Source organism: Bactrocera tryoni, chromosome 2 (genome assembly GCF_016617805.1).
Source record: "Bactrocera tryoni isolate S06 chromosome 2, CSIRO_BtryS06_freeze2, whole genome shotgun sequence".
NCBI lineage: Eukaryota > Metazoa > Arthropoda > Insecta > Diptera > Tephritidae > Bactrocera > Bactrocera tryoni.
This window is the reverse complement of record NC_052500.1, coordinates 81,019,643-81,044,260: the sequence shown is the minus strand read 5'-3', so window position 1 is coordinate 81,044,260 and position 24,618 is coordinate 81,019,643. Positions and strand designations below refer to the sequence as shown.

At 33.8% G+C, this 24,618-nt stretch overlaps 1 protein-coding gene across 5 annotated transcripts in view; it reads right to left on the bottom strand.

Annotated features, from left to right (window-relative positions):
• LOC120767342 (protein sickie) overlaps nt 1–24,618 on the bottom strand; it is a 460,987-nt gene that overhangs the window by 111,349 nt on the left and 325,020 nt on the right. For 4 of the 5 annotated variants that reach the window (XM_040093298.1, XM_040093300.1, XM_040093297.1 and 1 more), the window contains one exon: nt 188–849. In XM_040093298.1, the coding sequence (XP_039949232.1) occupies nt 188–849 (662 nt within the window). Of the gene's footprint in view, nt 1–187; nt 850–24,020; nt 24,089–24,618 lie in introns of those variants that run through there. The other variant, XM_040093299.1, reaches the window with a different exon arrangement.

Sequence of the window (24,618 nt, the reverse complement as noted above, 5' to 3'; positions counted from 1 at the left end):
AGGCTTTAATTGGTTAACTCCCGGGGAAACAATGGGCCTAGCGCTGGCCTAAGTGCGATTGAATGAGATTAGACGCCAATGCATCTGCTTTTTCAACCAACCAACATTTGTCAAAAGACTTAAAAAAAATTTCGATAAATTTCCTTAAACTTTAAATACTCAAAAATTAAAAGTATTATTTACTCACTTGTCATATCATTGGGCAACGTCTGAGTTCCGCCGGATACTTTCCGTCCTCCCGCACCGGTGGCAGTACGCGGCACTGCTGAAACGTGTGCTGTACGCCCCACGCCGCCACACATGCCACCCGGCGAACCACCACCGCCATTTGGCTGACCACCGCCTGCGTTCATCAAGGCTGCGCCCATCATTGCGATATTCTGTTGCTCCGCCGTTGCTGTGGCGCTCCCATTCGTACGCTTAACATAGCCAAAACTGGGCGGTACACCCTTAGTGCGGCCCGATGGTGAACCTTGTTTGGAAGAGCTACCACTGCCACCGCCCATACTGCGCCTTGACGGCGATGACTTTTCAGATTTTTCACCTTTATTGTGTCCGTTCAGTGGCTCCGGCATTTTCGTCCAGTTGTCACGCCCATTTCGTGAGTTCGAGCGATGTACGCCCACCACACCGGCGGAATGGTGCTGCTGCATGTGTTGCGCGTGCTGAGCATGTGTGTGATGTTGTGGACTTGCGTTGGCGCTGGTGTTACCAGAACCGCCGCCTCCACCGCCTCCACTGTTGCTGTCCATTTTAGGGTTCGAGCCACCGCTTGAGCTGGCCTGTGAGGCAGCCGATGAAGGGGGTGCGGTGCCGATGCTATCGAGACTGCCACGGCTGTTGCGTATGCTAGGAGAGAAGGAAAAAAAAATATAATCAGGATTAATTAAAATGATTAAATTCTGAAACTTTGGAAGATAATGGAAATAAATCCTTTTATAAAAATATTTTCATTATTTCTGTTTTGATTGGAGAAAATGTCGCTTTTTGAGTGCTCTGTTTATGTCTACACTTCTGCTTCATATTCCATCTCATTTCATTTAACAAACTATTTTAAACTGCTTATCAGCACATTTGCAATTCCCATCACGCGACCGCTTGCCATTTTTCTATTTATTCGAACTCGCCAAAGTTGTTTGACTCTTCGCATAAATATTTGCATTTGTATGCGCTTTCATGTATGTTCCAGCTTTGTGTGTGTGTAAAGTGGCAAAGTGAGGTCAAAAGTTGCAGCGAGTGCTATTTGCGCTGCACTGTTTCACATTCGTATTCGCGAATTGCTGTAAGCAAACAACAGCTGCAACAGCGGCAAACAAAGGAAGTCAAACACCCTTGCCAGCATGTTAGTCAGTCTGTTCCTTTGTCGGGTTTTTCGCTATGTGCGGCACTCCCCACTGCCGCGTTAGCACCCTTGCATTGTCTTTTGTTGTAGCAAAGTGTAGGTTGCTTTGGTAGAATTTTCATTCGGCGCATATGCCTAGTGGCACAGTTTTAAACGGTGCTGTCGTGCGCTTGTTGTTGCTATTATTGTCATGACAACACAACCGGCTACAATGTGTCAAATATCGATTTAATTCTTTTGAGCGCGGAGTAATATGAAATGTATGATATTTGCGCATGAAAGATTATAAATTGAAATGTAAACTGGCCAACTGCCTAGAAAACATGTTTTTTTTTTCATTTTATTAGGGGTGTCTGTAATTTTGGATGAAAACATTGCCGTTTTAACTTCGTTTGGCAAACGAAATTTTATTAATCTCCACAAATAATAGGATTTCCATACAAAAACTTGATTTTGATCATTCAGTTTGTATGACAGCTATATGCTGTAGTAGTGCAATCCGAGTGATCTTTTCGTAGATTGCACCATTGCCTTGGAATATAACATATGCTACATTTCGTGAGAATATCTCATCAAATAAAAAAGTTTTCCATGCAAAAACATGATTTTGATCGCACAGTTTGTATGGCAGCTATATGCTATAGTGATCCGATCTGAACAGTTAGTTTGGATAATATAGCATGGTCTCAAAGAATAATGTACGCGAAATTTCGTGTAGATATATTGTTCAATAAAAAAGCTTTCCATACAAGAACTTGGTTTTTATTGTTCAGTTTGTATGGCAGCGATATGCTATAGTTGTCAAATCTAAGTAATATGTTCGGAAATTGTATGGTTGCCTAGGAAAATAATCCATGCCAACGTTCGTGAAGATATCTTGTCAATTAAAGAAGTTTTCCATACCATGATTTGATTGTGATCATTAATTTTGTGTGGCAGCTATATGCCATAGGGCTTCAATCAACAATTTGTTCGGATGTTGTACCATTGCTGTTCAAATAATTTCAAATATTTCTTTCAGTGTTGCATAAAAGTACATCCCTAATACTGTAATGTAATGTCAGTACTATTCTCCTCATTTTGTTCATTCTAAATATTTATTGCTTAATTGGCATCAGCAAGCCAGCAAGTGCTTCATTTTTTTTAGTCAGTCCAAGATGTCGTATCCGACATATTTATGAGCTTATTAAATATAATTTATTTCGTATGTTAACGCATGCACTCACACACATACTTATATACACGCATAAGTACATGCATGTGTATATGAGTCAGTGTACAAAACTGCTAGGCGAGCAATGAACTCTTGTCATGCAATTGAAGATATTATATATCACATACAACAGTACTTATGTATCAGTTTTTGAAATGAAAGCAGAGTTTGGAAGCAGACATACATATAATTGAATATGATAATTAATAGGGCAAAGATACTATCAAATATTTTCCGCACCAAAGAAGTATCTGTGAGAATTTAAATAATATTTTCCACTTTCATTATTTGACCAAAAGTCTGACTATTTTGGGGCAAAAGAAGCATAGGTGAACTTGCTCATGCTATACGTAGATTTCTTTTTATATTTTGAACCCTAGTTTGGCAATCTAACAACTCAAAACTTAAACGAAACATTCGACATTTTTGACACACGTACAAATATCGTACGTTTACAATATTTCAATATGTTTACAATATGTCAAAATTTTAATTTCGATCAAGAAATGGAATTAAATAGCGAACATTTTTGCACTATTATTTTTTTCAACTTTCGACGTTATTAACTTATCAAAAGCGCGTAGATGAACTTCATAAAATTTTTGACGATGAAGCTCCGGAGCAGTGTTTATCAATGGTATGGTGAATCAATTGAGGACGTAGATCACTTCAAGATGAATTTCGAGAACGTTGTTCAAAATCAGTTGTTGTTCAGGAACCTATTGATGCAGTGCGCAAAGATATTGCAAGTCATGTGATATACCGGGAGATTGGGACACCATAGGCATTTGGCATTTGGACACATACAATATTGCGTGAACACTTTGGTGTTAAGCAATTTGTTCACGTGGGACCCCATAAAATTCTTCAACAAGTCAAAAAAAGACTCTTGTCGATTGCTCAAGAGAAATAATAAAAAAAAAATACAACAATTACATCTAAGATATCGAGGCAGGTAGTTTTCCGCGTATGAGCCTGAAAGTGAACAGCAGTATGTATGGGTGTTTCATGTTGAGCCAAAACCAACAAAAATTGTTCGTGCATGAAACATTTCCAAGTAAATGCTTGCCTGTTGTTTTTTTTTTTGTTTTTGGAAAAACTGGACATACCACTGGAACAAAGCAGAACAGTAAATTGTGAGTGGTATACAACCGTCTGTTTGCCGGTTGCCTTTCAAGAAATCTGATAAACAAACTCCTGAAGACGGATAACTCTTCACTACGCAATGCTAGCTCTCACACTTCAACTGAAACAACAATATTTTTGAGCACTTGAAACATCGATTTGATAAGTAATCCACTGTAAAGTTCTGACTTGCCACCGAATAACTTCTTTTTATTTTATTTTTATTTTGAATAGCAATAAAGCGATTTTTGATGATTAAAATTTTCTCTAATCCCGAATTACAAATGGCAAAACACTTATGCAGTATTGTAAAGATATAAATAGAAACGACCAATGTGAAACTTGGCTTTGATATCAGTAATAAATAGGTTTTTCAGGTTCTTCGCTTAATCTCCGCTAGATGTTTACACAGCATCTACCTTATTCGGCAAATAGAGATACTGCTTTTATAATAACATTACTGCCTAACTTTAAGCAATTAGAACAGAGTGAGCACTAATAACCTATTGGTTGTAATAACCTAATGGTAAAGCTTGGTTTCGAAATTAATTTGATTAACCCTGGAGCCTTATTAGAAACGATTTATGGAAGAACTCTCTAAGGTTTAGTTTTATCGTTTATTAGTATAAGAAGAATTATTAAAGATAAAGCTTGGCTTCATCATTCTCGAGTTAGCTAAAAGTAATTAACTGGCCTACTGGGCACTGTTGATTTATATGAATATGCCAAGCTTATCTTATTTGAAACAATATTGTTATAATTTATGGCGAAATCTAAAAAAAGATTTCAACCATTAAGTATAAGCTTTGCGCTACTTGAAACATATTTTAGAGACGGAAATATTTGAAAATAAACAAATAACTCATATTTCCAACTTATTCCAAAAATTGACACAGACCTCTAAGCTGATTTTAATTCGCTCTCTTTTTAATCTTTCAGAATGAGTAGATCTTTTAGAAGAGTCTTTTCCAATACATTTTTGCAAATCGATTAATGAATATTGCTCAGTGCCCTTTTGTAGCTGCTTTTGCATTGATAACTGGCGAAAATTCCATTTCAATTGGTAATCAAATAAGCGCACAAATACACAGACAGACATAACATTCATCAAATTTATTCCACTGAATACAAAGGGCATGTAAGCACTCGTACGAAGAGATGCACATGAGAGCACAGCTCACAAAGAGCATATACTATATGTATGAGCATATAAATGGATGGCAGCCAGTAGAATGAATATGCAAGGCATTCGAATATTGAAGACTGTTTGATAATAAAATTTTGCAGACACACAAAGTAAATATTGAACCAAAAAAAAAAACGACGAACGATCGATAAAATTATATGAAAACATAAAGGATATAACGCATGAAGCTGACTTACAGACCGAAAGCGCAAGAGAAGACAGCAAATAACTGATTGATGGGTGGGTGGATCAATGCGAAGCCAAGAGCTGGCAAGACGTGGCATCAACTGCGGTGAATGCTGACTCGACGAAAAGGAAGAAATGCAGTAAAAAAGCTGCCACAACAACAAATCTTTGAAGTGCTGCATAGAAAAGCGCAAACACGCACACCGCTCCGCAAGCGCCAAGGTTGAGAAATAACTGAAGTGTTGCGGTAAATGTAGAATTTTCGGGTTGCTGCAATACATAAATTTGTGGCAGACCACGGGTATGCTGCAGCAGAAACAGCTGCAACAGCGATAGTGGTATAAATTATTCAGTGGCAGGGAACCGAACGATAAGCGCTTAACATTACGGTTGAATGGAGTGAATACAAAGGAATTTGACAATTAGAAGAGATAGTGCTGTGATGCGCCATGGTTGACTTGGTTGTATGGAGTGTGCTTTATCGGTTATATGAAGAATAAAACGTAAGGATACTAAGTTGAAACTTTGAATTTGAGAGTTTAATTATTGTTGCAAAAAAAGTGATTGGAATGAGTTATAATTATGCTCCAAAGAGGATTAAATATTCTATTTTTCTCCTAAAGGTAGGCAATTTTTATCTAGTAGCATACGTTTTTTTGGCTTGATAATTGAAGGCTGTTGAATATGCAATATTCACTACCATTATTTATGAGAAAAAAAAGCATTTGCATAAATATTTCGTAACAGCACTCCCACATTTCTCCAATCTAAACGTTCTTCAAGCCCTAATATAGCTTAATTTGCACCTGTTAAAGACCAGAGAAATATGCCATAGAGCATGGTACGCATTTAGGCACTTTAAGCTTTAAGCCATACACCTCCCTTCATCGAAATATGTGGCGAACATACCCTACAACAACAAAACTATTTGCCACAAACCATAACCAGTTATAAACAAGCATACACACCGCACTTAACAACAACAACAAGGGAGTATTACTAATATGCTTGCATATACATACATTATTTAGGGTTAATTGAGCGTGATATATGATTTTGCCGCAGACACAGAAAAGCGCTGAGGCGTAAGGCAGGAAACAGGGAACTGGGAATATAAATAAGATATAGGCGTATGTGTCAAAAGGGAGCGGAAAATGTTGTGCAGGTATTTATGTAAAGCAAACCACAAAACATACAACCTGTTTTTATTTAATATAAGCTTAGGCGCCTAGATGTGTACTATGGCGTAATATATGTAAATGCTTAAACGCCTTTTTTGTGGCATGTTTAAAGGTGTGACTAATTTATTACTTTGCTACTGATTTAATGCTTTTTTATTAGAGAAGTGACAACTTGTAGTAAACGACCAATAAAGGGATTTATTTGGAGCTTTGGGTTATTTGGCACGAAAGTGGGTTAAGTGAAAAGTAAATGGGATAAAAATTTCTTAGGAAATTTTAAATTAGAGTACTAACATGAAGCCATATTTCCATAAAATTTTAAACCGTTAAATACCACGTTATCAAATTTGACCCGGACTGGTCGGCTTAAACTGCACGCAAATCGAGGTTATAAATATATTTTTTCTGGAATGGTAAAACCATTTGGTTGTTAGACAGAAGTTTGATTTTCATATGTTAATTAATCTGTTATTAGCGGATATGAATTTTTGAGGTTCTGAGATTTTTTCTTCAGAAAATATTGAACAACGAGTTTGCTTCAGATTTTGTGTTACCAATTTAATTACAGCTAAAGAAGTGTTGAAAGATGGTGTTTAGCTGAGGATTCTACATTCATAAAAACGCATTATTATTAGTGACGAGACATGGGTTTATGAATACGACGTCGAAACTAGTAAACAATTTAGCGAATGGTGCTCCAAAAATAAGTTGAAACCGAAAAAAAACCTTTAAAAGATGTGTATGGAAACTTGGATTTAACGTTGGAATACCATTATTGCCTCAAGAGCCTATTTTGAAAATTCATGAAAATTTAGTTACTTGTCAATCCGGGTCAAAGTTGATCACATGATAAATAAATAATTTATGCTGACTAATGTGTTCACCGTAGCTATTTTAACGTTTCACAGTTTAAAATAAAACAAAAAATGCCTAATGATTTATAATTAAATTTTATAAGCTTTAAATAGCTTTAAATGTTCTACCTTCAAAGTACTTTTTTATAAATTTAATATCATAATTAAACTTAATACACATGTATATGAAACGTCTAGCACGAAGCGTTGTGCCGCCCGTACAACCAAGTTTAAAGCTGTGTACTAGAGCTAAATCTGTAGCCTCCTACTGCAGACAAAACAAAAGCTATTTTCTCTTTTTACTTTTCGCACTTTCTTCCCCGTTTATCGCCGTTAACCAGCGTGTAATATTTGTTGTCCTTTTATTAATTTAATCTTATGCGTGCCGTCTGCCACACTTTAGATTTTTATCATACACTTTATATGCCACTTTAGCAGCTTTTGTGTAAGCATATCGCCGCTGTTGTTGTTATTGTTATGTTGTCTGCTGTGTCTGCATTATCGCTGGATTGCGGCGTTGTCGGCGGTTGCTTTAGATTTGATTTTAATACGGTAGCTTTTCATGTATTTTATTATGCTTCCATTTTGTTTAAGCAAATTCTTTTCAAGCGCTGTATGTTTTCATTATTTTTACATGGAAAAGATATGGAAGTGAGCAATAAATTGTAGTAAGAGGTAACTTTAAAAATAGAAAGAAATTATTTATGAAGCATACTTTAAGGAGTTCATGGCCGGTTAATGCATTTTAAAGCTTTAGAGTTGAAATTATTTATTGTTATTGTATTATTTGGGAAAATTTTGTTGAAAAATACTTCTTGCGAAATTTGTATACATACTTAAATATATTTTTTTATTTTTCTTAACCTTTTCTGTACTTATCAGTAAGCAGTTGAGGAAAATAAAAGTAATAAATAGTCTGCCAAATAGTTCACTGGGGAGCAATAGTAAGTGAAGTGCTTTAAGTAAGGATTACAAAGGACAAAATGAAAATTATTGTTCGCGAATATGCTTTATTTATATAAAAATAAGTCAAGTACAAGGTTGTACCAGAATATTTTAGTTAAGTATCCTGGTGGCATATACAAATAATTTTACTAAACCGCTGCAAATTAAATATATCCTAATTGAATATTCACGAAATAGTTTGGGATAAAATATCATCACCCCATTTCTGCCCCCGCAGCCTGCTTTTACTCAACCCTTTGACTTCACTTCACATATACATATGTCTCAAAACCTTTGCTTTTCTAGCCCATAATTGCCAGTTAGTGTGTCACCTTTGTGCCATATAAGCAAATTATAACTACAACAAATAGACACAAGTATTTATGATTAAATTAGCGGTTGAGAAAATTGCCATAGGCAGGCATATGACAGCGAAGTACGACTTTCTTATAGTCTACAAAGAGTTGTTGGCATGTTGACGCCAAAGTACAAGTGACACAGTTTAAATATATACAAATAACTGTAAACTGCACTAATGTGTAAGTGTGCGTGTGTATAGTCTGCTTGAAAAAATATAAAATGTTTCGTGCTAATTGAAAATCAATAGGCATTTTCTAGCCACTAATAAATACATTGCACTGTGCCAGTTATGAGTGGCTTCAGGCAAAAAGAGGCTTGGCAATAAGAAAAATATGTATGGCAAATAAATCGATGCGGCATTAGCTGAATGTGTGTATGAATATTACTAAAATTGTGCTAAACTAATTGAGTAGCGTTTAAATAAAAAAAGTGGGTGCTTAAGTGGACTGACTGACTCAAAATTTTTTTGGTAAAAATATTAAAAAATAAAAAACTTAAAAAAAGTATCGTTTTTTTTATTATTATGCATCACATTATGCAATACAACTAATTTATATGTAAAAGTTAATGCGAGCCTACAATAAGTGATATCCTGAACAAATGCATTATTCTATCGTCTCCGCTGACAAACAACTATAAATCACATTTTAATATAATCTTAATTGAAATCACAATATAAATAAGCAGCAGTTATGCATTTCTAAAATCACATCAAAGCCATAATTGCTGCGCTACTTGCTTGGGCAGAAAATTTGCGAGTTCATGCAAAACTAATAGACACACACATAGGCAAACAAACTCACACAAATCACTCGAAGCGTTTGAGAAATTTTGTATAACTCAAATTGATGGCATAACCGAGCGAATTCTGCTCTTGTCAGCTTATTTGGGAGGCATCAGCAGCAAATAATAGCGGTAAGCCAGAAGCTGCTGCATGCAACCAATTTCATGGCAGCAATTTTTGGGGCAAAAAGCACTCAAATTAAATTTGCTTACTTAAGCGCAAAAACCAACTATGAATTTCTGTGTGAGTTTATGCAACATTTGCACTTAAGAAGTTGTGCGTTCGAAAGGTCTGCCTGCTATTAATGGTGCAAGTTTCCACTTACCACGCACACAAGTATTTCCCTAAAGTGCTATGTTGTGGCTGATTGGAAGTTTGGTTTAACGGTACATGACTTCACTTGATTTATTTTCGACAAGCAATAAATCACAGACGGCGATCTTTGATAGCAATACAAATTTGCAAAGTGAGTGTGTGAGTAAAAACAATGTAAGACGGTATGCATGTAACTTAAGCCATCACGCCTCAAAGTATGCAACAAAATATGTGTATATGGCAAGCCAAAAGAGCCTTCTAGAAACTGTTGGGTTTTTTTTTGTTTATTTCGTCAGTTAAGTTTGCAATAATATTTTTATTTAAACTAAAAGTTAAAGGTAAGACTAGTCGCAGAAGGACCAGTTGATATATCACTATGTTTATACCCTGAACAAGCAAGGAAACGTGGGAGACCATATGAAATATGGTATGTACATAAGTGATCAGCATGACGAGCTGAGTGAATTTAGTCATGTTCGTCTGTCTGTATTTACGTGAACTAGCTCTTTAGTTTTAAAGATTTCGAACTGGAATTGTTCATACGTTGTCTTCTCTATAAGAAACGGCTCATTTATCGGAATCCCTGATATGAGATGACTATTGCATATAGTTGCCATACAAACCGACAAGTTCTTGTATAGAAAACTTTTTTCTTTGACAGAATCTCTTCAAGAGCTTTGGCATAGATTATTGCCAGAACAACCTCTGTATATATTGTTGAGGTCCCACCTTTATAGCATATGTATATGTTACTGCCATTCAATCTGAACGATCAAAATCCAGTCCTTGTACGAAATCTTTTTTAATTGTAAGAGGACAACCGATGAACCAAACTAGTTACAAAGGGACCAATTCATGTATTATTTTCAAATCTTTTAATTAGCTCTGAAAAGTTCTGAAACTAAATTTCAGCCAATATTGGAAAAATATTGACTAGTCCGAAAGTAGTTCCATTGTTACTAAACAATTATTTCAGAAATAGTCAAGTAAACATTTATTTGGTTTTCCTAGTACATACATGTAGAGATATATGTTATTCGCTTACTTTAAGAAAATATTTGCGAAAAACAAAGCTGTATTCACCAGATTTTTGCTTCAATAAAATTACCAACATTTTAGTGTATTTGTTTGTTTTTTTGATTACTTTGAAGTCTTTTTGGAATTTTGGTTCTGCTTGAGTTCATTGTGTACCGTGTATAACTCACACACGTAAATATTATATATTCACCGTACCAATTTGTAAATTTTTTCTTTCAAAATTTTGTTTCGTTTTCAAATTCGCGCACGAGTTTCACGAATACAAGCCCCACGAGCACAGTAACAACAAAAACTCCAAAAATGCATTTAGCGCACAAATTTCGCCGGAAAGCAAACGAGACATGTTAGTTGGGTTAGTTGGAGAAACATGCAAATTATTGTTAGAAAGAGATTACAAATAAATAAACATGGGATACATGCAAGGAAAGAAAAATGTAAATTTTCCTCATTTATTGGAGAAATTATTTAAAAATATATACATAAGTCCACATATTCAATTTTTTTAAGAAATTAGCGATATTAAGGTAAAAAACAAATATTAAAAGAAGTTTTCGAGACATAAAAAGGTTAGTTTACTTTAATTAACTCCTAGAAAAAAACTTTTTTTGTAAAAGATAATAGTAAAGACCAAAAACTTTGTTTATTTGAATTTGCACATAAATTTTGAGGTTATGTAAAAAATGAGTTACGAGTAACACTAAAGTTTAAGATCTTTTCATTAACTTTGCCTTACAACATTTTTCTAGACTACTCATAATTTCGCCGGAAATCGATATAAACTGCTTTTGAACTTTTCTCTCTGACTCTTTTTCTTTTTGCCGACTGCAGAACGCTCGTTAATCATTTTTTCTTTAATTTTTGTTATTTATCTTCTTTTCCCAATGGATTTCAATACACTACTATCTTTTTAGCTTTCAATATCTAACAAACTTGTTCTATTATCATTTTACCGGTAAATAAATAAAAATTGAAATCTGATCACTTGAAATGCACGAAAAAAATTACTATGACTTCTTAAAACTGATTATTTTTATGAATCATTAAACTTTTATATAGTAAATATTGTACAAGAGTCATATTTATAAGGTGAAACAAGTAAGATATCTTGAAACGAAACATGGAAAGCTTTCGTTAGGGTATGATTTCAAAAATGTAAGTGACATGTAGTTAAGCTTTCACTCAGCTTTTCATCCAAGCTTTCGCAGAGCTTTTTTGGGAGTTTTAAAAAGGAAAAGCTGCTTGTAATCTCTTACAGTTGATAGCTGATAAAACATTAGTTTATGATTAGGGGCTCCACGGCTTCAGAAAAATATATATTACTGTCTTATTTAATTCTGGAAAATTGTGTTAAGTTCTCAGGTTTATCCGAGTAAAAGAAAGATATGCAGCTAAAAGTCTCACTTAAAACTTTAAACGCGTTTTTCATGAAATTGTGTTTACAAAGTTGGTTGTCAAGCACTACTCAACCGATCTTAATGAAATTTTTCCAAGATTTTCGAGTTATAATTAACAAGGTCTTGAACGAAGGATTTTTTGTTCAATTCTTTTCTTTTTTGACTGCGGTATTCACCGTTGCTAATACACAAAGGACCATAAATCTTCCGCAGAACATTGCTTTTGAAAACTGGTAATGCCAGGTCATCAGATGTTGTCATCGTCCATGCCTCTGCACCATAAAGCAGGACGGGGATGATGAGTGACTTGTAGTTGGTCTTTATTCTTCCGGAGAAGACTTTTATTCAATTACACCTAATAAAAAAAACTCGAAAATGTTTTACCAAAATTGGCATTTTTTTGTTGAAACGTCTGCCAAGAATAAAAATTTTTTTTTTCTGTTTTTTCTTCGTCTAATACTTGGTTGTGGTCTAAATAAAAATACTAAGTTTTAATTTTTATTTCAGATGATCCTGCAAGAAGTTCTGCTGTTAGCGCGTGTGTACCTTTTTTCGAGGCAAGATCAGAAATGAAGTCATAATGAATGAGTTTTAAATACCTTTCTTTGCAAATTTCGCGACATTTTTTTCAAATAGTTGTAATCGAAAAAAATTCATCGTTCAAGTCTTTAAGAATTGTATCTCAAAGACGTGTGTAAAATTTTATGAAGAAAATTCGATTTTTTTAAACTCGTAAACCCATGTAACCCCTTAAGAAGAGTGCAAACCTAAACGAAAGCACTTCAAAACGTCATGAAATGACCTCCTGCTTTGTTCTGTCTCCTATAGTCCGTGCTGAGTATGTATAAACATTTCCCTTTTTGTATTGAATTTTACTACTCTTTTGTTAACGTGTCCCATTTGCATCGCTAGTGACTTTGACTTATTTACCTACATTTGCCACTGTTATAACTACGAAGTATATAATTTACTGTTGTCAACAGAACTTTTTTATTTACTCCTAATTTTTTCTACGGTTTCGATTAGAGGTTTTGTTTTGAATGCGTTGTAAAAATTGCAATGCTTGCAACAAAAGCATATTTTTTTACACACATATGACATAATAACTTTCTAAAGCACGCAGTGGAAACGGAAACTTGCGTACAGTAGAGGAAACAACGTCAGTTTGCATAAAAAAAAGTTTTCGCGGTAATAGTGTTAACTTGTATTATATAACACGCATATCTAATTTTTTTAATCGACCTTCGAATACGAATGTCAGTTCGTATCAGTGCTGGAACTTATTTGCGTCGCTTTGAATAACTTTATTTTACTAACAAAGGATGCGCTGTAATCTAATGTAATATTAAATCTCCTTTCTACGCTTTTCTGTGGCTAAAGCCATTACTGGTAATATTAAAAGCTCATACGTAATTCATAAACGCGTATTTACCGAGCAGTTAATCCCATTAAATCTGCTTTAGATAAGTACCTTATGCACTTATACTACTATATGTTATATATGTTTGAAGCTACAGTTATTTCAATGACAACGCACATAAATTTTCAAGTTTAATCTGTGACTTAACGCATATCTACTTAGCCATTTTGCATTAAGCCGCTTTTATTGTCATATTTCGCATATAAAATGGGTGTGTAATAAATCTGGGTTGTGGTGCTACAAAGTGCTTAGGCAATACTTAAGTGAATACGTATATATTTGTATAGAATTATATCAAGTGCCGTAACCTTATATAAATATATGTTTATACATATATTGCAACTGTTGAATTGCTCGGTATATCTTGAGAGCCCTAGAGTTACTGCGCATTACATGCCACCAGCCTACTTTTGCCACTAATACACACACACACATAAAATTGTGTCTCTCAAAATCACCAAAACTGACCGCCTGCCAGTCACGGTGCACTGTGTAGGTTAATAAATTACGTACGAACAATGGCGGACTATTTCAGTCGCATTAAATTTTGTGGCCTTTTGGGTGAACAATTTCAATGAATGAACGAGTGAGTGAATTTTATGCGTCGTTCGTGGCGAAAACACAGGAAAGGCAACTTGAAGCGAACAAAAGCGTCAAAGGAAATTATAGATATGTGCAAAAATTTACACATAAACACACACACTTGTACAAACGACTGTTCCTAGAGTGTGTTGGAAATCTCTAAGGCTGCCACAACTCGTGTATATGTATTTACGGAGTGTGTTGTAGGTGTTATCGTGTGTAGAAGCTGTAATAAAAGTAATGGATTTTTATGAGTTTAAGTTCAAGGGTGGACAGATGAGCAGCATGCCGTTTTCCTCTCGGATGACTAGGCATGACGTCATCAATGGATTGTGGAAGGGTGTATATTTTACATGTATATATGTATGTAAGTATGTGTGTAAATAGCGTAAAATCATTGCCAAATTGAATGTGTTAGGAGAATCAGGATAAGTTATATGAGTAAAGGATATGAGGGCATCAAAGGTATGTCGAAAAATATAATATAAACAAAGCATAACGGGATGTATAGAGGGTAAAACAAAGAGTTTTATGTTAACAACGTAATTTCAACTTAAAATTGCTAACTATAGGAATACCTTCAGATGAAACACTCTATTTATGATCTAATATGTGAAATCGTTATTTAAAGGAGGTTTTCTTAAAAATTACAGTTTTGCACAGGGGTGAGATATATTTATTATGGAAATTTTCAAAATTGATTCCACACAATCATAAATTAAAATTTTTAGTCAAAATAAAATATGTGAAGATTAATGAAAATTGTGAATTGGCAACTCTAAGTCGAATAATTTTTTTGTTAAAAATATCATCTCTAAAAATTTAATTTTAATATTTAAGGTCATTAAAAAATATGTCAAGAATAATGAAAACTGTAAGTTGGCAACTCTAAGACAAAATATTTTTTTTTTTGTTTTAAATTTGTTCAAAGTATCTAAATTCCATATAATCTTAAATTTTATTATTTTTGGTCAATATAAAATATGTCAAGAACCATAAAGAGGTTGGTTGGCAACTCTAAGTTAAATAAAATAGTGTAATTTTTTAAATTTTTCCTAAGGTAAACAATCTCAAATTGAATTATTTTAGGTAATATAAAAACAAGTCAAAATTACAGACTAAGCTGGCAACTCTAAGTCAAAAAAAATTAAGTGTTCATAATAGTTTTCGAAGAAAGGTCGAAATATTAATTTTTATTATTTTTGGTGATCATAAAATATGTCAGTATTAATGAAAAATATTAGTTGGCAACTCTAAGCTAAGGAAAATTGTGTTTTTTTTCTCAAAATAAATTCCATAACATGTTAAATTTTATTATTTTGGTCAATAAAAAATCTATTATGTTTAATGTATATTGCAAATTGGCAACTCTAATGCAAAAAATTGTTTTTGCTTTTAAAAATAATTATATGCATCTAACTTTCTTTCCACATATACATATGAGGATTCTTAAATAAGTCATAAGCGTAATTGTGCAGAAAATTTACTAATTGACTCAATCAAGAACTTTCTGAAGAGCATAGTGCTATAATATATAATTTTTTTATTACAAATTTACATATACAAGTACACAGCAATTAAAATCCTAGTCATATAACTTCCTTAAACACTTGGGTCATACTTTTTTCCATCATAGCCTAACACGCTTCTCATGTCAAAACAATAAAAATTCACATCAATTAATTGCTTGGAAGACTCAATTTATGGACTTCCTTCTTTTTGCATATGAATTTCGTCAATTTGCCTTTCACCACAAACACACAAATAAAATACTCATTAAAATCGCATGACTTTGTTGTGTAATTTATGGCGGCGATCATGCAAGGGTCACTTCTATTTCCAAAATTTTGCGTTTGAACCAATTGAGCATAAATTATATGTTATATACACAAATGAGGCAATTTTTGTGTGTGACTCGTTGATTTTGGGGGTGTCTTTTTCTTTAGCATTATTCGTTCTAAGGCGGCGATGATAAAAGGAGCACTATGCATGACAAAAATGGACAAAGCTATCAAATTTAAAAATACGTTTTTTCAATTTCGCTGGGTCATTAAAATTTTATGTTGTTAAACATACTTTTTAAGTGGCAATAAATAGCTTTTTTATAGGCTTCAACATGTCTATTAAGAGAAATTAGAATCTTTAGTATTGTAAAGATAAATTAGACTTGAGGAAGCTAGAGAAATTAATGTTAATTGTAGGCTTAAAGATTACAACAAATTTTTATTTGTTAATGGAAAAGAAGAAGATGAAGAAAAATACTGTTTATACGAGGTAATAATTTAAAACAATTTTCGATTGTATTGAAGCTATAAAGAATGCAAGGCATTTCATGCAAGATTTTATGGCAACTGTATGCTATAATGATTCGATCTAAACTATTTCTTTGGCGAATGTACCATTTCCTTGGTCAATAATCCATATCAAATTTCGTGAAGATACCTCGTAAAATAAAAAAGTTTTCCATATAAGAACTTGATTCTGACCGATCAATTTGTATGACCGCTATATGCTCTAGAGATCCGATTTCAAAAATATATTCGGAGCTTGTACCGTTGCTTTGATTATTAATTCGTGGCAAATTTCGTGAAGATATCTCGTCAAATAAGAAAGTTTTCCATACAAAGACATCGTTTTGATGACAGCTAAAGGTTGTAGTTTTCAGAAATGAGCTGCTTCTTGGAGAGAAATAGATGTCTGCAAAATTTTATAGCGATATCTCAATAACTGAAGGGATAGCTCTAATTTATACAGAAAAGGTAGACGAACAGATAGATGGACATATATATATATATATATATACGTATATAGTTAACAGTTATATAATTCTTGTAAGATTTAATTGAGCCTACTTTGGGTATTAAAATATAAACTAATATAAATAATACATAAACATTATATCAGATAATGTGTAAAACGTTTAAAGAAAATTTTTAAAAAATTTGACTTAAACTTTTTTAAAAAATTTTGACTTTCATAGAAAAATTTTGCTTATCATATATGCCTCTAGAAGAAAAAAATTAGTTTAATTTGGCATATATTGTTTTCAGCTGCCCTCACGTCACGTAAATTTAAGCTAAGGACATCTAACGGTTTCTTATTTAGGTTTCAACTATTTAAACACATTTTTTTTCAACTGACACCCACACAGACGAGTTCATAAGAAATTTCATTAGCCACACTGAGCGCCAATTTTCATTTAACCCACAGTGTGTCGCATAGTAACGAAGTGTTTGCAAATAGCTGCTGAGCGCCAAAAAATATGCAAAGAATTTCGACCAGCTCACTGAAGGTAAAACACAAGGCTTGCGAGAACGACAAGCAATTTTCGAAACAGAAAAAAGAAAGCGTTAACATACCCTACAAACACAACACGGTACACGACAGCTCAACTAAGCGAAAAATTTTAATTAAAAATTACGCTCGTCCCTTGCAAAAACTTCCTTCAAAAGCTACGTAAATTGCGGCTGAGACGCAGCTGCTAAAGCGATTGCTCGCCACCTTAGACACAACTTAACAACTTTCCTCTTCATTAGCTGCCATTAACTAGCATTATAGTAAAGTACACAAGATTATATGTAGCCGGGATGTGGGTAGAATTGTAGAGCACCCACATAAAAACAAACAAGCAACGCTACAGGAAGAAAAAATATACAAGCAACAACTACAACGAAAAAATATATACAAGCAACAACTACAAAGAAGAAAAAATAAACAAGCAGCAACTACCACGAAAAAAATGTACAAGGCAAAATGCTTGATGTGGCACGGCGCAAAATTATTGCTGAACCTTACTTGTTTTTACACATAATGTGGAGCCAAGTTCTATTCTGGACTTAAATTTTACAATACTGGAAAATAAAAACAATAATAATAAAAACAAAAACAACAAAAACGGCAATTAAAGTTCATTAAAGTGCAGTGAACCGGCGAGTTGGTGAAGACCTAATGCAGAAACGCCAAGGAAGCACTTGCGCTGGCTTTAATAACGCTTGGAAAGAGAAAGCGAATGAAATGTAGAATCTGGCAGGACTAACAAATAACATTATAGACACACATACATTCATTTACTAGCTCGTAGTACAACAACTTTTACTTTACAACTATAGTAAAGTGGCGATGTATATGCATATTATATGTCCTACTCATCCTCATAAAGCAAAGTACGGGCGATCACCTGCTGCGCAGCTCCGCCATTGTGCCACATCTTTGCTTGTAAACTCTACTAATATCTGTATATAAAAATATATATGTATGTATATGCAAGCTATAGTAAGCTAAACGGCTAAGGTGACTATATAGAGGCGCTGCAGTGGGGCTCAAAACATTAAAGTGAAAACACTGTCTGATTACCATGTGGAGCTCATTGAGTAGAGTTTATGTATATACATACATATGTAGAAGTATATTTATATATATGTTTTTGTATGTGTATAGCTATATGCCTGTGTGTGTGTGTGAAGGAAGCAGCTGCCAATTTCGCCATTAAGGCTTGGAAAGTGGCAGAAGACTCACAGTATTTGCTTGTTAATCGAGTAGGATTAGCCATGAATGAATTGGAGGCACACTTTGTAGAGCTGATTTACATTACATACACACCACAAATAAAATAAGGAAGCATATATGTACAATACCTTCTCAATATGCCTGACTTTTGTACACAATATTTATAGTAAATGCCAGAGCAAGGAAAAAAAGTTATAGTAGGATGGTACAGTACATTGGTAAAGGGGGATAAAATAACAAAAATTAAATAGAAAATAATTTACGAGCGTTCTGATGTCGGCAAGAAGAAAGAGAGAGGGGTGTTTAAAATTTTCAGGGTTTAAAAAGAAAGTTATTCGATTTTCTACAGAACTACGAGTTCCAAGGAGAAAAGTAATTTAACAAAGTAGGTAAGGAAAAGATCTAAATTTTCGTATTTTTATTTTTTCACATAATCTCAAAATTTATGTGAAAAATTCAAAGTAACAAGTTTTTGGTATTTTAATTTTTTTAACACAACAAATTTAATTTCTTTCACAACAGTTGGGGTAAACTAATCTTTTTACAGATTACCCCAAATTTTGTAAAAGAAAAAAAATTTCTAAACACATCATAATATGTATTTTGATTAAAAAAATTTATTTTGACCTTATTTTAACTTTATATCGGAAAAATACACTAATTTTCTATCAAAAATTCTTACGACAGAATATATATTTTTAAATAGTCGATCTTATTTTCCTTTCTTGAAATCTTTATTTTCTGCTGGCATACAAAATTTTATATATTTATGGTAAGTTTTCTCAGTATATAACCCCCTAAACTCTCCAAATCCTTAAAGCGCACAAAATACCAATACAACTTTCCTTTTCACACATAAAAATAGCAATTCTCAAACTCGTTCTTTATTTTCGCAAATGTAACGTGAAAGCGCTAGCCAATAATCCTTCCCAAGCACGCCTGTTGCAACAATTCACATGCCAATCGTTAGAGAATTTGCTGACTTATTTGTAACCAATCTTGCTCATGCATAAAGCAGCCGCACACTCCCTGCCAAAAGTGCACATATGTACATGTAAGTGAATATGTCAGCTTTACGCTTAAGCAGTTAAGTGTTTTTTATTGCAACAGCTGCTGCCAATGCAAAAATAATAACAAACAATACTAGCTTTTTATTTCGCCACACACCTTTTTTGTTGGCATTTGTAGTCTCCAAGTAAGTAGAGGGTGTCCGACTGTTGTTCTGAGTTTTGGTATTGGTATAATGTAATTTATTTGCGTTTTCCTTTTTCCGAAATTCGGTAAGAAGTACATATGTATATCATTTGGGTGTTCTTTAGACATGTGTAGATAATTTGTGTGCTTTAGTTATTAGTATTAGCGTGTCTGTTTGGCAGTTGCTATATTTCTTAGTCGAAAGCGGTGGACTTATTTGACAGACAATGGCCGCATAGGCAAAATTTCCAAAAAAAAAATTATAAAAAATAAAATAATGCTAGAAAAAGTGTTTACTTCTGCTGCACCGAAGCTTTAATACCCTTCACAGGTGTATTTCTTATAGATTAAAAGCGTATGAAAGGAACTTCATATTGATTTTTATCGGTCAGTTTGCATGGCAGCTATATGCTATAATCGCTCGATCGGAACAATTTTTTCGAATATTACATCGTTGCCTTAAGTAATAGTCCATGATTACTTTCAGGAAGATATCTCGATAAATAAAAAAGTTTTCTATGCAAGGTCCTGATTTTAATTGGTCAGTTTGTTTGGCAGCTATATGCTATAGTGATCCGATCGGAAAAATTTCTTCGGCGAATGCATAGTTGCTTTAGGCAATAATGTATGTCAAATTTAGTGGAGATATCTCGTCAAGTAAAAACATTCTTCATACAAGAATTTGATTTGAACCGATTGGTTTGTATGACGGCTGTAAGCTATGTATAGGGATCCGACATCGCCGATTACGATAAATAAGCAGCTTCTTGGGGAGAGAAGGATAGCTGAAACTATTTAAGTCGATATCTCAAACAATAAGGGGCTAGTTCCCGTATATGGAGATGGATATGCCTAAATCGGGTTTTCCAATAAGAGTGTTAAGATACCTTAAAAAAGCACAAGTTGTAAAAGAAATCAAATATTTTTTTAAATTAAAAGCACAAACGATGCAATTGGGAAGTACAATCGATATAATATGGACCTGAATATAACATCGCTTCCACGTCTTCTTTTGCAGGAACGAATTCGACGAACTCAATTTTCGAGTACTTTTTCCACCAAATCAAGTCGTATGCCCTCAATATCACATTCAATATTGACATCTCAGCTTGAAGAGAGTCTGGTTTATTATCTAAGTATGTGTATATGTATATGTACATATACACTTAAAGAGTATCCAACCTTTTCTTCTAAATGCTTCAAACTAAATAATACTTTATAGGTATATCCTACTCAGCTTATATATAGGTATTACAAAAATTTACTACTTAGCAGCAGTAAGAAGACTCGTACTCGTACTTACGACTCTTCTTACTGCTTCTAAGTTCACATTTGCAGACGCGGCTTTGTTTGCCTTACTTCACATATTTTCATTTTTTTCGCTTGCTTGCCTCGCTGCAATTCTTTTGCCGATATTTCCAAATATTTTGCTTACTTTCTTACTTTGGTACATTTTTCTGCCGCTTTTTTCTTTCTCCCTTCTTTTATATTTATTTGGAGTTATATTCGTGCCATCGTCTGGGGAACTGTCAAAGATTTATTATCCTTGCAAGCAGAACTTCCGCTGCTTCCACGATTTTTTCCTTTTTGGTGGGTTCTTTTTCGCTTATATTTCATTTCTTTGCTTTGACTTAGTTTTCTGTAGTCTTTGTTTAACGCACTGTTGCTTACAGTTCGATGAATATCAAAAATTTATATGTGCACACTCATATATTTACATAGCAACATAAAAATATTATATTGTATATTTTCGGAGGCAGTTTTTGAATTTATATATGTATATACATAGATATGTCTGTATTTATATAATGTATATATATTTGTGTGTTTATATATTTGAAGTGCACGAATTTCGTTTTTGAAGTGGTGAAAGCAACAAAAGCACACACTCTTTGGCATTTATAAATGCCACACGAGTGTTGACTGCAGTTGAAGGATGCTTGAACTCTCACTGGGTAGTCCTGAATATTTTATAAATGCGGAAAATTGTTTCTAAATGCGTAAGTTAGATTAAATGCGTACAGAGAACACTTTTGTATATAGATACCAATCTAACAAACATGCAACATAAGAATGTAGCCACAACCTAACTCAAGCTCAGACCCAGTAGCATGAAAGTTAACCTATGAAAAATATACCCACGCGCACATATACATATTTGGCTATAAGCTCATCAATCTATCATAACGAATCGAAGACACATGATTATCCAAGAGAGTATTTGTCTATGTACCATATGTAAATGTACTTGTACATAGAGTAGCTACTTTTCCTGTAAGCAATCACACCTGGCACCGCCACTATCAGCTAACTCCATATGTATATATTTTCACCTTTTTGCAGTAATCCTTTATCCTTGCTATCGGACCAGGGTTGAATGGCTCCCCTTTACTCTAATTCCTATATTTACCCATAACTTTACACACACTCTCCCACTCACACATTACGCCCGCTTATTTCACCTTTTATTTATTTAAGCTTTTTAGGTTTTTTCCTTAACTGCTATTTTTTGTTTACTTATCCACTGCAGATGTCATGTCGCCCCTCGAGTGTAAGGCGGTTGTGTGGGTCCGTCACTTATACATATATGGCACATTTGAATTCATGGCAATTTACATGCAAAGCATTTTCACATGCCCATTTGTTTACATTTTCACATTTCTCCGACTTTAATATGCTATAGTTGTGCACACTAATGTAGATATGTAAGTTGTGTATGCACCTACTCGCCGTTATCTACCCCCCAACATCGGTTTGCTTTTATTTGAGTGCCTAAATTCATGTGAAATTCTATGCATTGTTGCTGCTATCGTTGCTGTTGACATTGTTCTTGGTGTTGTTGTCGTGTTTGTCGTTGTCCTTGCGTGTCATTAACCTTTTCGAAATGCATTCGAATTGTCATTTGTGTCACATGAAGCATCACCGGAATGCAAATTCAGCCAAAGTACAACATTTGTCCGCTTACATCGAGTACTCTCAACAAAGTACGTAAACAAAATGAAGTGTGCTTTCAGGCGTCAATGGAATTTTTTATAAATTACGCTCGGAAATGGTTACAAGTGCTGGGGTTTTTTAAGGTTTTTCAACACTTTGCGGAATGAAATATTTATGGGAAGTGAATTTAAAATGAGAGAGTAATTTCGGGAATATGTACAACTATGAATAACAAAAATGGAAATGTATAATGGAAAAGAACATTACTAAATGTTTTGTTTTTTCGGTAAGGTTTTGATAAACAAATGTAAGTTTTCTTTAATCGAATTTTATTACACTCTATTATTACTCTCAATCGGTCGATTTTTTTTATTTGCCAATCAGTAAACTGCGCTCAAGACAGATCAAAAGAAAAGAATGATTTAAAATTGCTAAAATTTTTGTATCGAAGTTTTTTTTGTGTTGAAAATTATTCTTTAGTGCTTTGCAATCCTATCTGAAACCCAGATTGTTTGCAATTGAATTTGGAAGGCTTTACAGTGCCCTTTGATAACTCTATGCTAGGCTAAATAGAGAGTATGGTAATGCCTTACAAATTCTTGGCTAATAGTTGCCTAGTATGGAAGCTTTTTATAAGGCTTTTTGGGCAGATTGGCATCTAGAACTTATTCAGCTAAGGAAAATTACATGTGAACAAAATCCTGGGTGCTAAGAAATCTGAAAGCCGCGTAAGGAGTTCCAGTTTTAGCGTTGGGGTAAGAGTATATCGGAAGATCATGGTTTCCCAAGATATGCTAATTAATTGAGTGAATGATTGAATCCACTTTCTGATTTTTGAGTAAAGACCCGAAAAGATATAAATTCATTTAGTTGGAACTATTATACGACAATATTTTTCATACCAGAAAAATACAAAAAAAAACATTTCAAATGAAATTAATTTATGTATGTATATAAGCAAGTCTATTCTTATAATAGTTTAAGTTAGAGAAATGGGGTTGAAAAAATATTAATATAGAAGAGTATATCGTCACCTAAAATGCAAAATAACGTAACATCACTTTTCAAGTTTACAGGCGAAGAAAAAACGATAAAATAGAAACCACTCATATTGAAACAAAATTTGAGTTTTGGTCATTAAATGGTTATGTATTGGTTATATTGGACAGTGGAAGCTTAAAAGTTTTTAGCAATAAAAAACTCAATTTCGAAAGTTTTGATGATATTGAAAAAAAATTTGAGTATTGGTTATAAAATGGTTATATATTGGTTATATGTTGGTTACATATTGGTTATATGGGACAAAGGAAGCTGAAAATTTTATGCTACATATATGTAATATGATGTTGTGAATCGTAAGCAATAAAAAACTTAATTTCGAATTTTTTTGATGCTAAGTTATTTTGCATTTTAGCCGACGATATGCTCCCTTATATACAAAACTCTGATTTCTTTATTTACCTTTGCTCCTGCGTGGCTCAGCAGACAGCTCAATAGTCTAAGCTCAGTTTTTCATCCAAAAAATATATAATTTTTCGCAACATTTTGTATTTTGAAAGCTGCATACTAATCCAATCACTTTAAGTTATAAGGACACATTAAAATTCTCAAAAAAACAAAAAAAACACCAAAGTAGTAAACTGAGCCAATATTAAACATAAGTATCACAGTGAAAAAGGCAAGGTGAAGGCAAAAAGTAGTGGCACACGAGAAAAAAAAGCTATGACTGCCGCGTTATTTGCAATCAAACATTTTGCCACAAGCACAGACGCGCGTACACTATTTCAGTTTAAAGGACAACACAGAATATTTGCGGTATACTTAATGGCACTCGTATAACGGCGTGTAACGGCAAAACTAGCGCTCACACTCGAGTCAAGTGGCGGACAAAACGTGCCGAAATTTTAAATTTATAGATGCACACACACACACACACACACAAGTATACATACATATGTATTATTCGCGTATTTGTTTGAATCCTGACAGCCGCAACACAATGGCGCAAGGATACCGGAAGTAAAATAGCGTAGGGTGTGGCACTATCGTTTCGAGCATA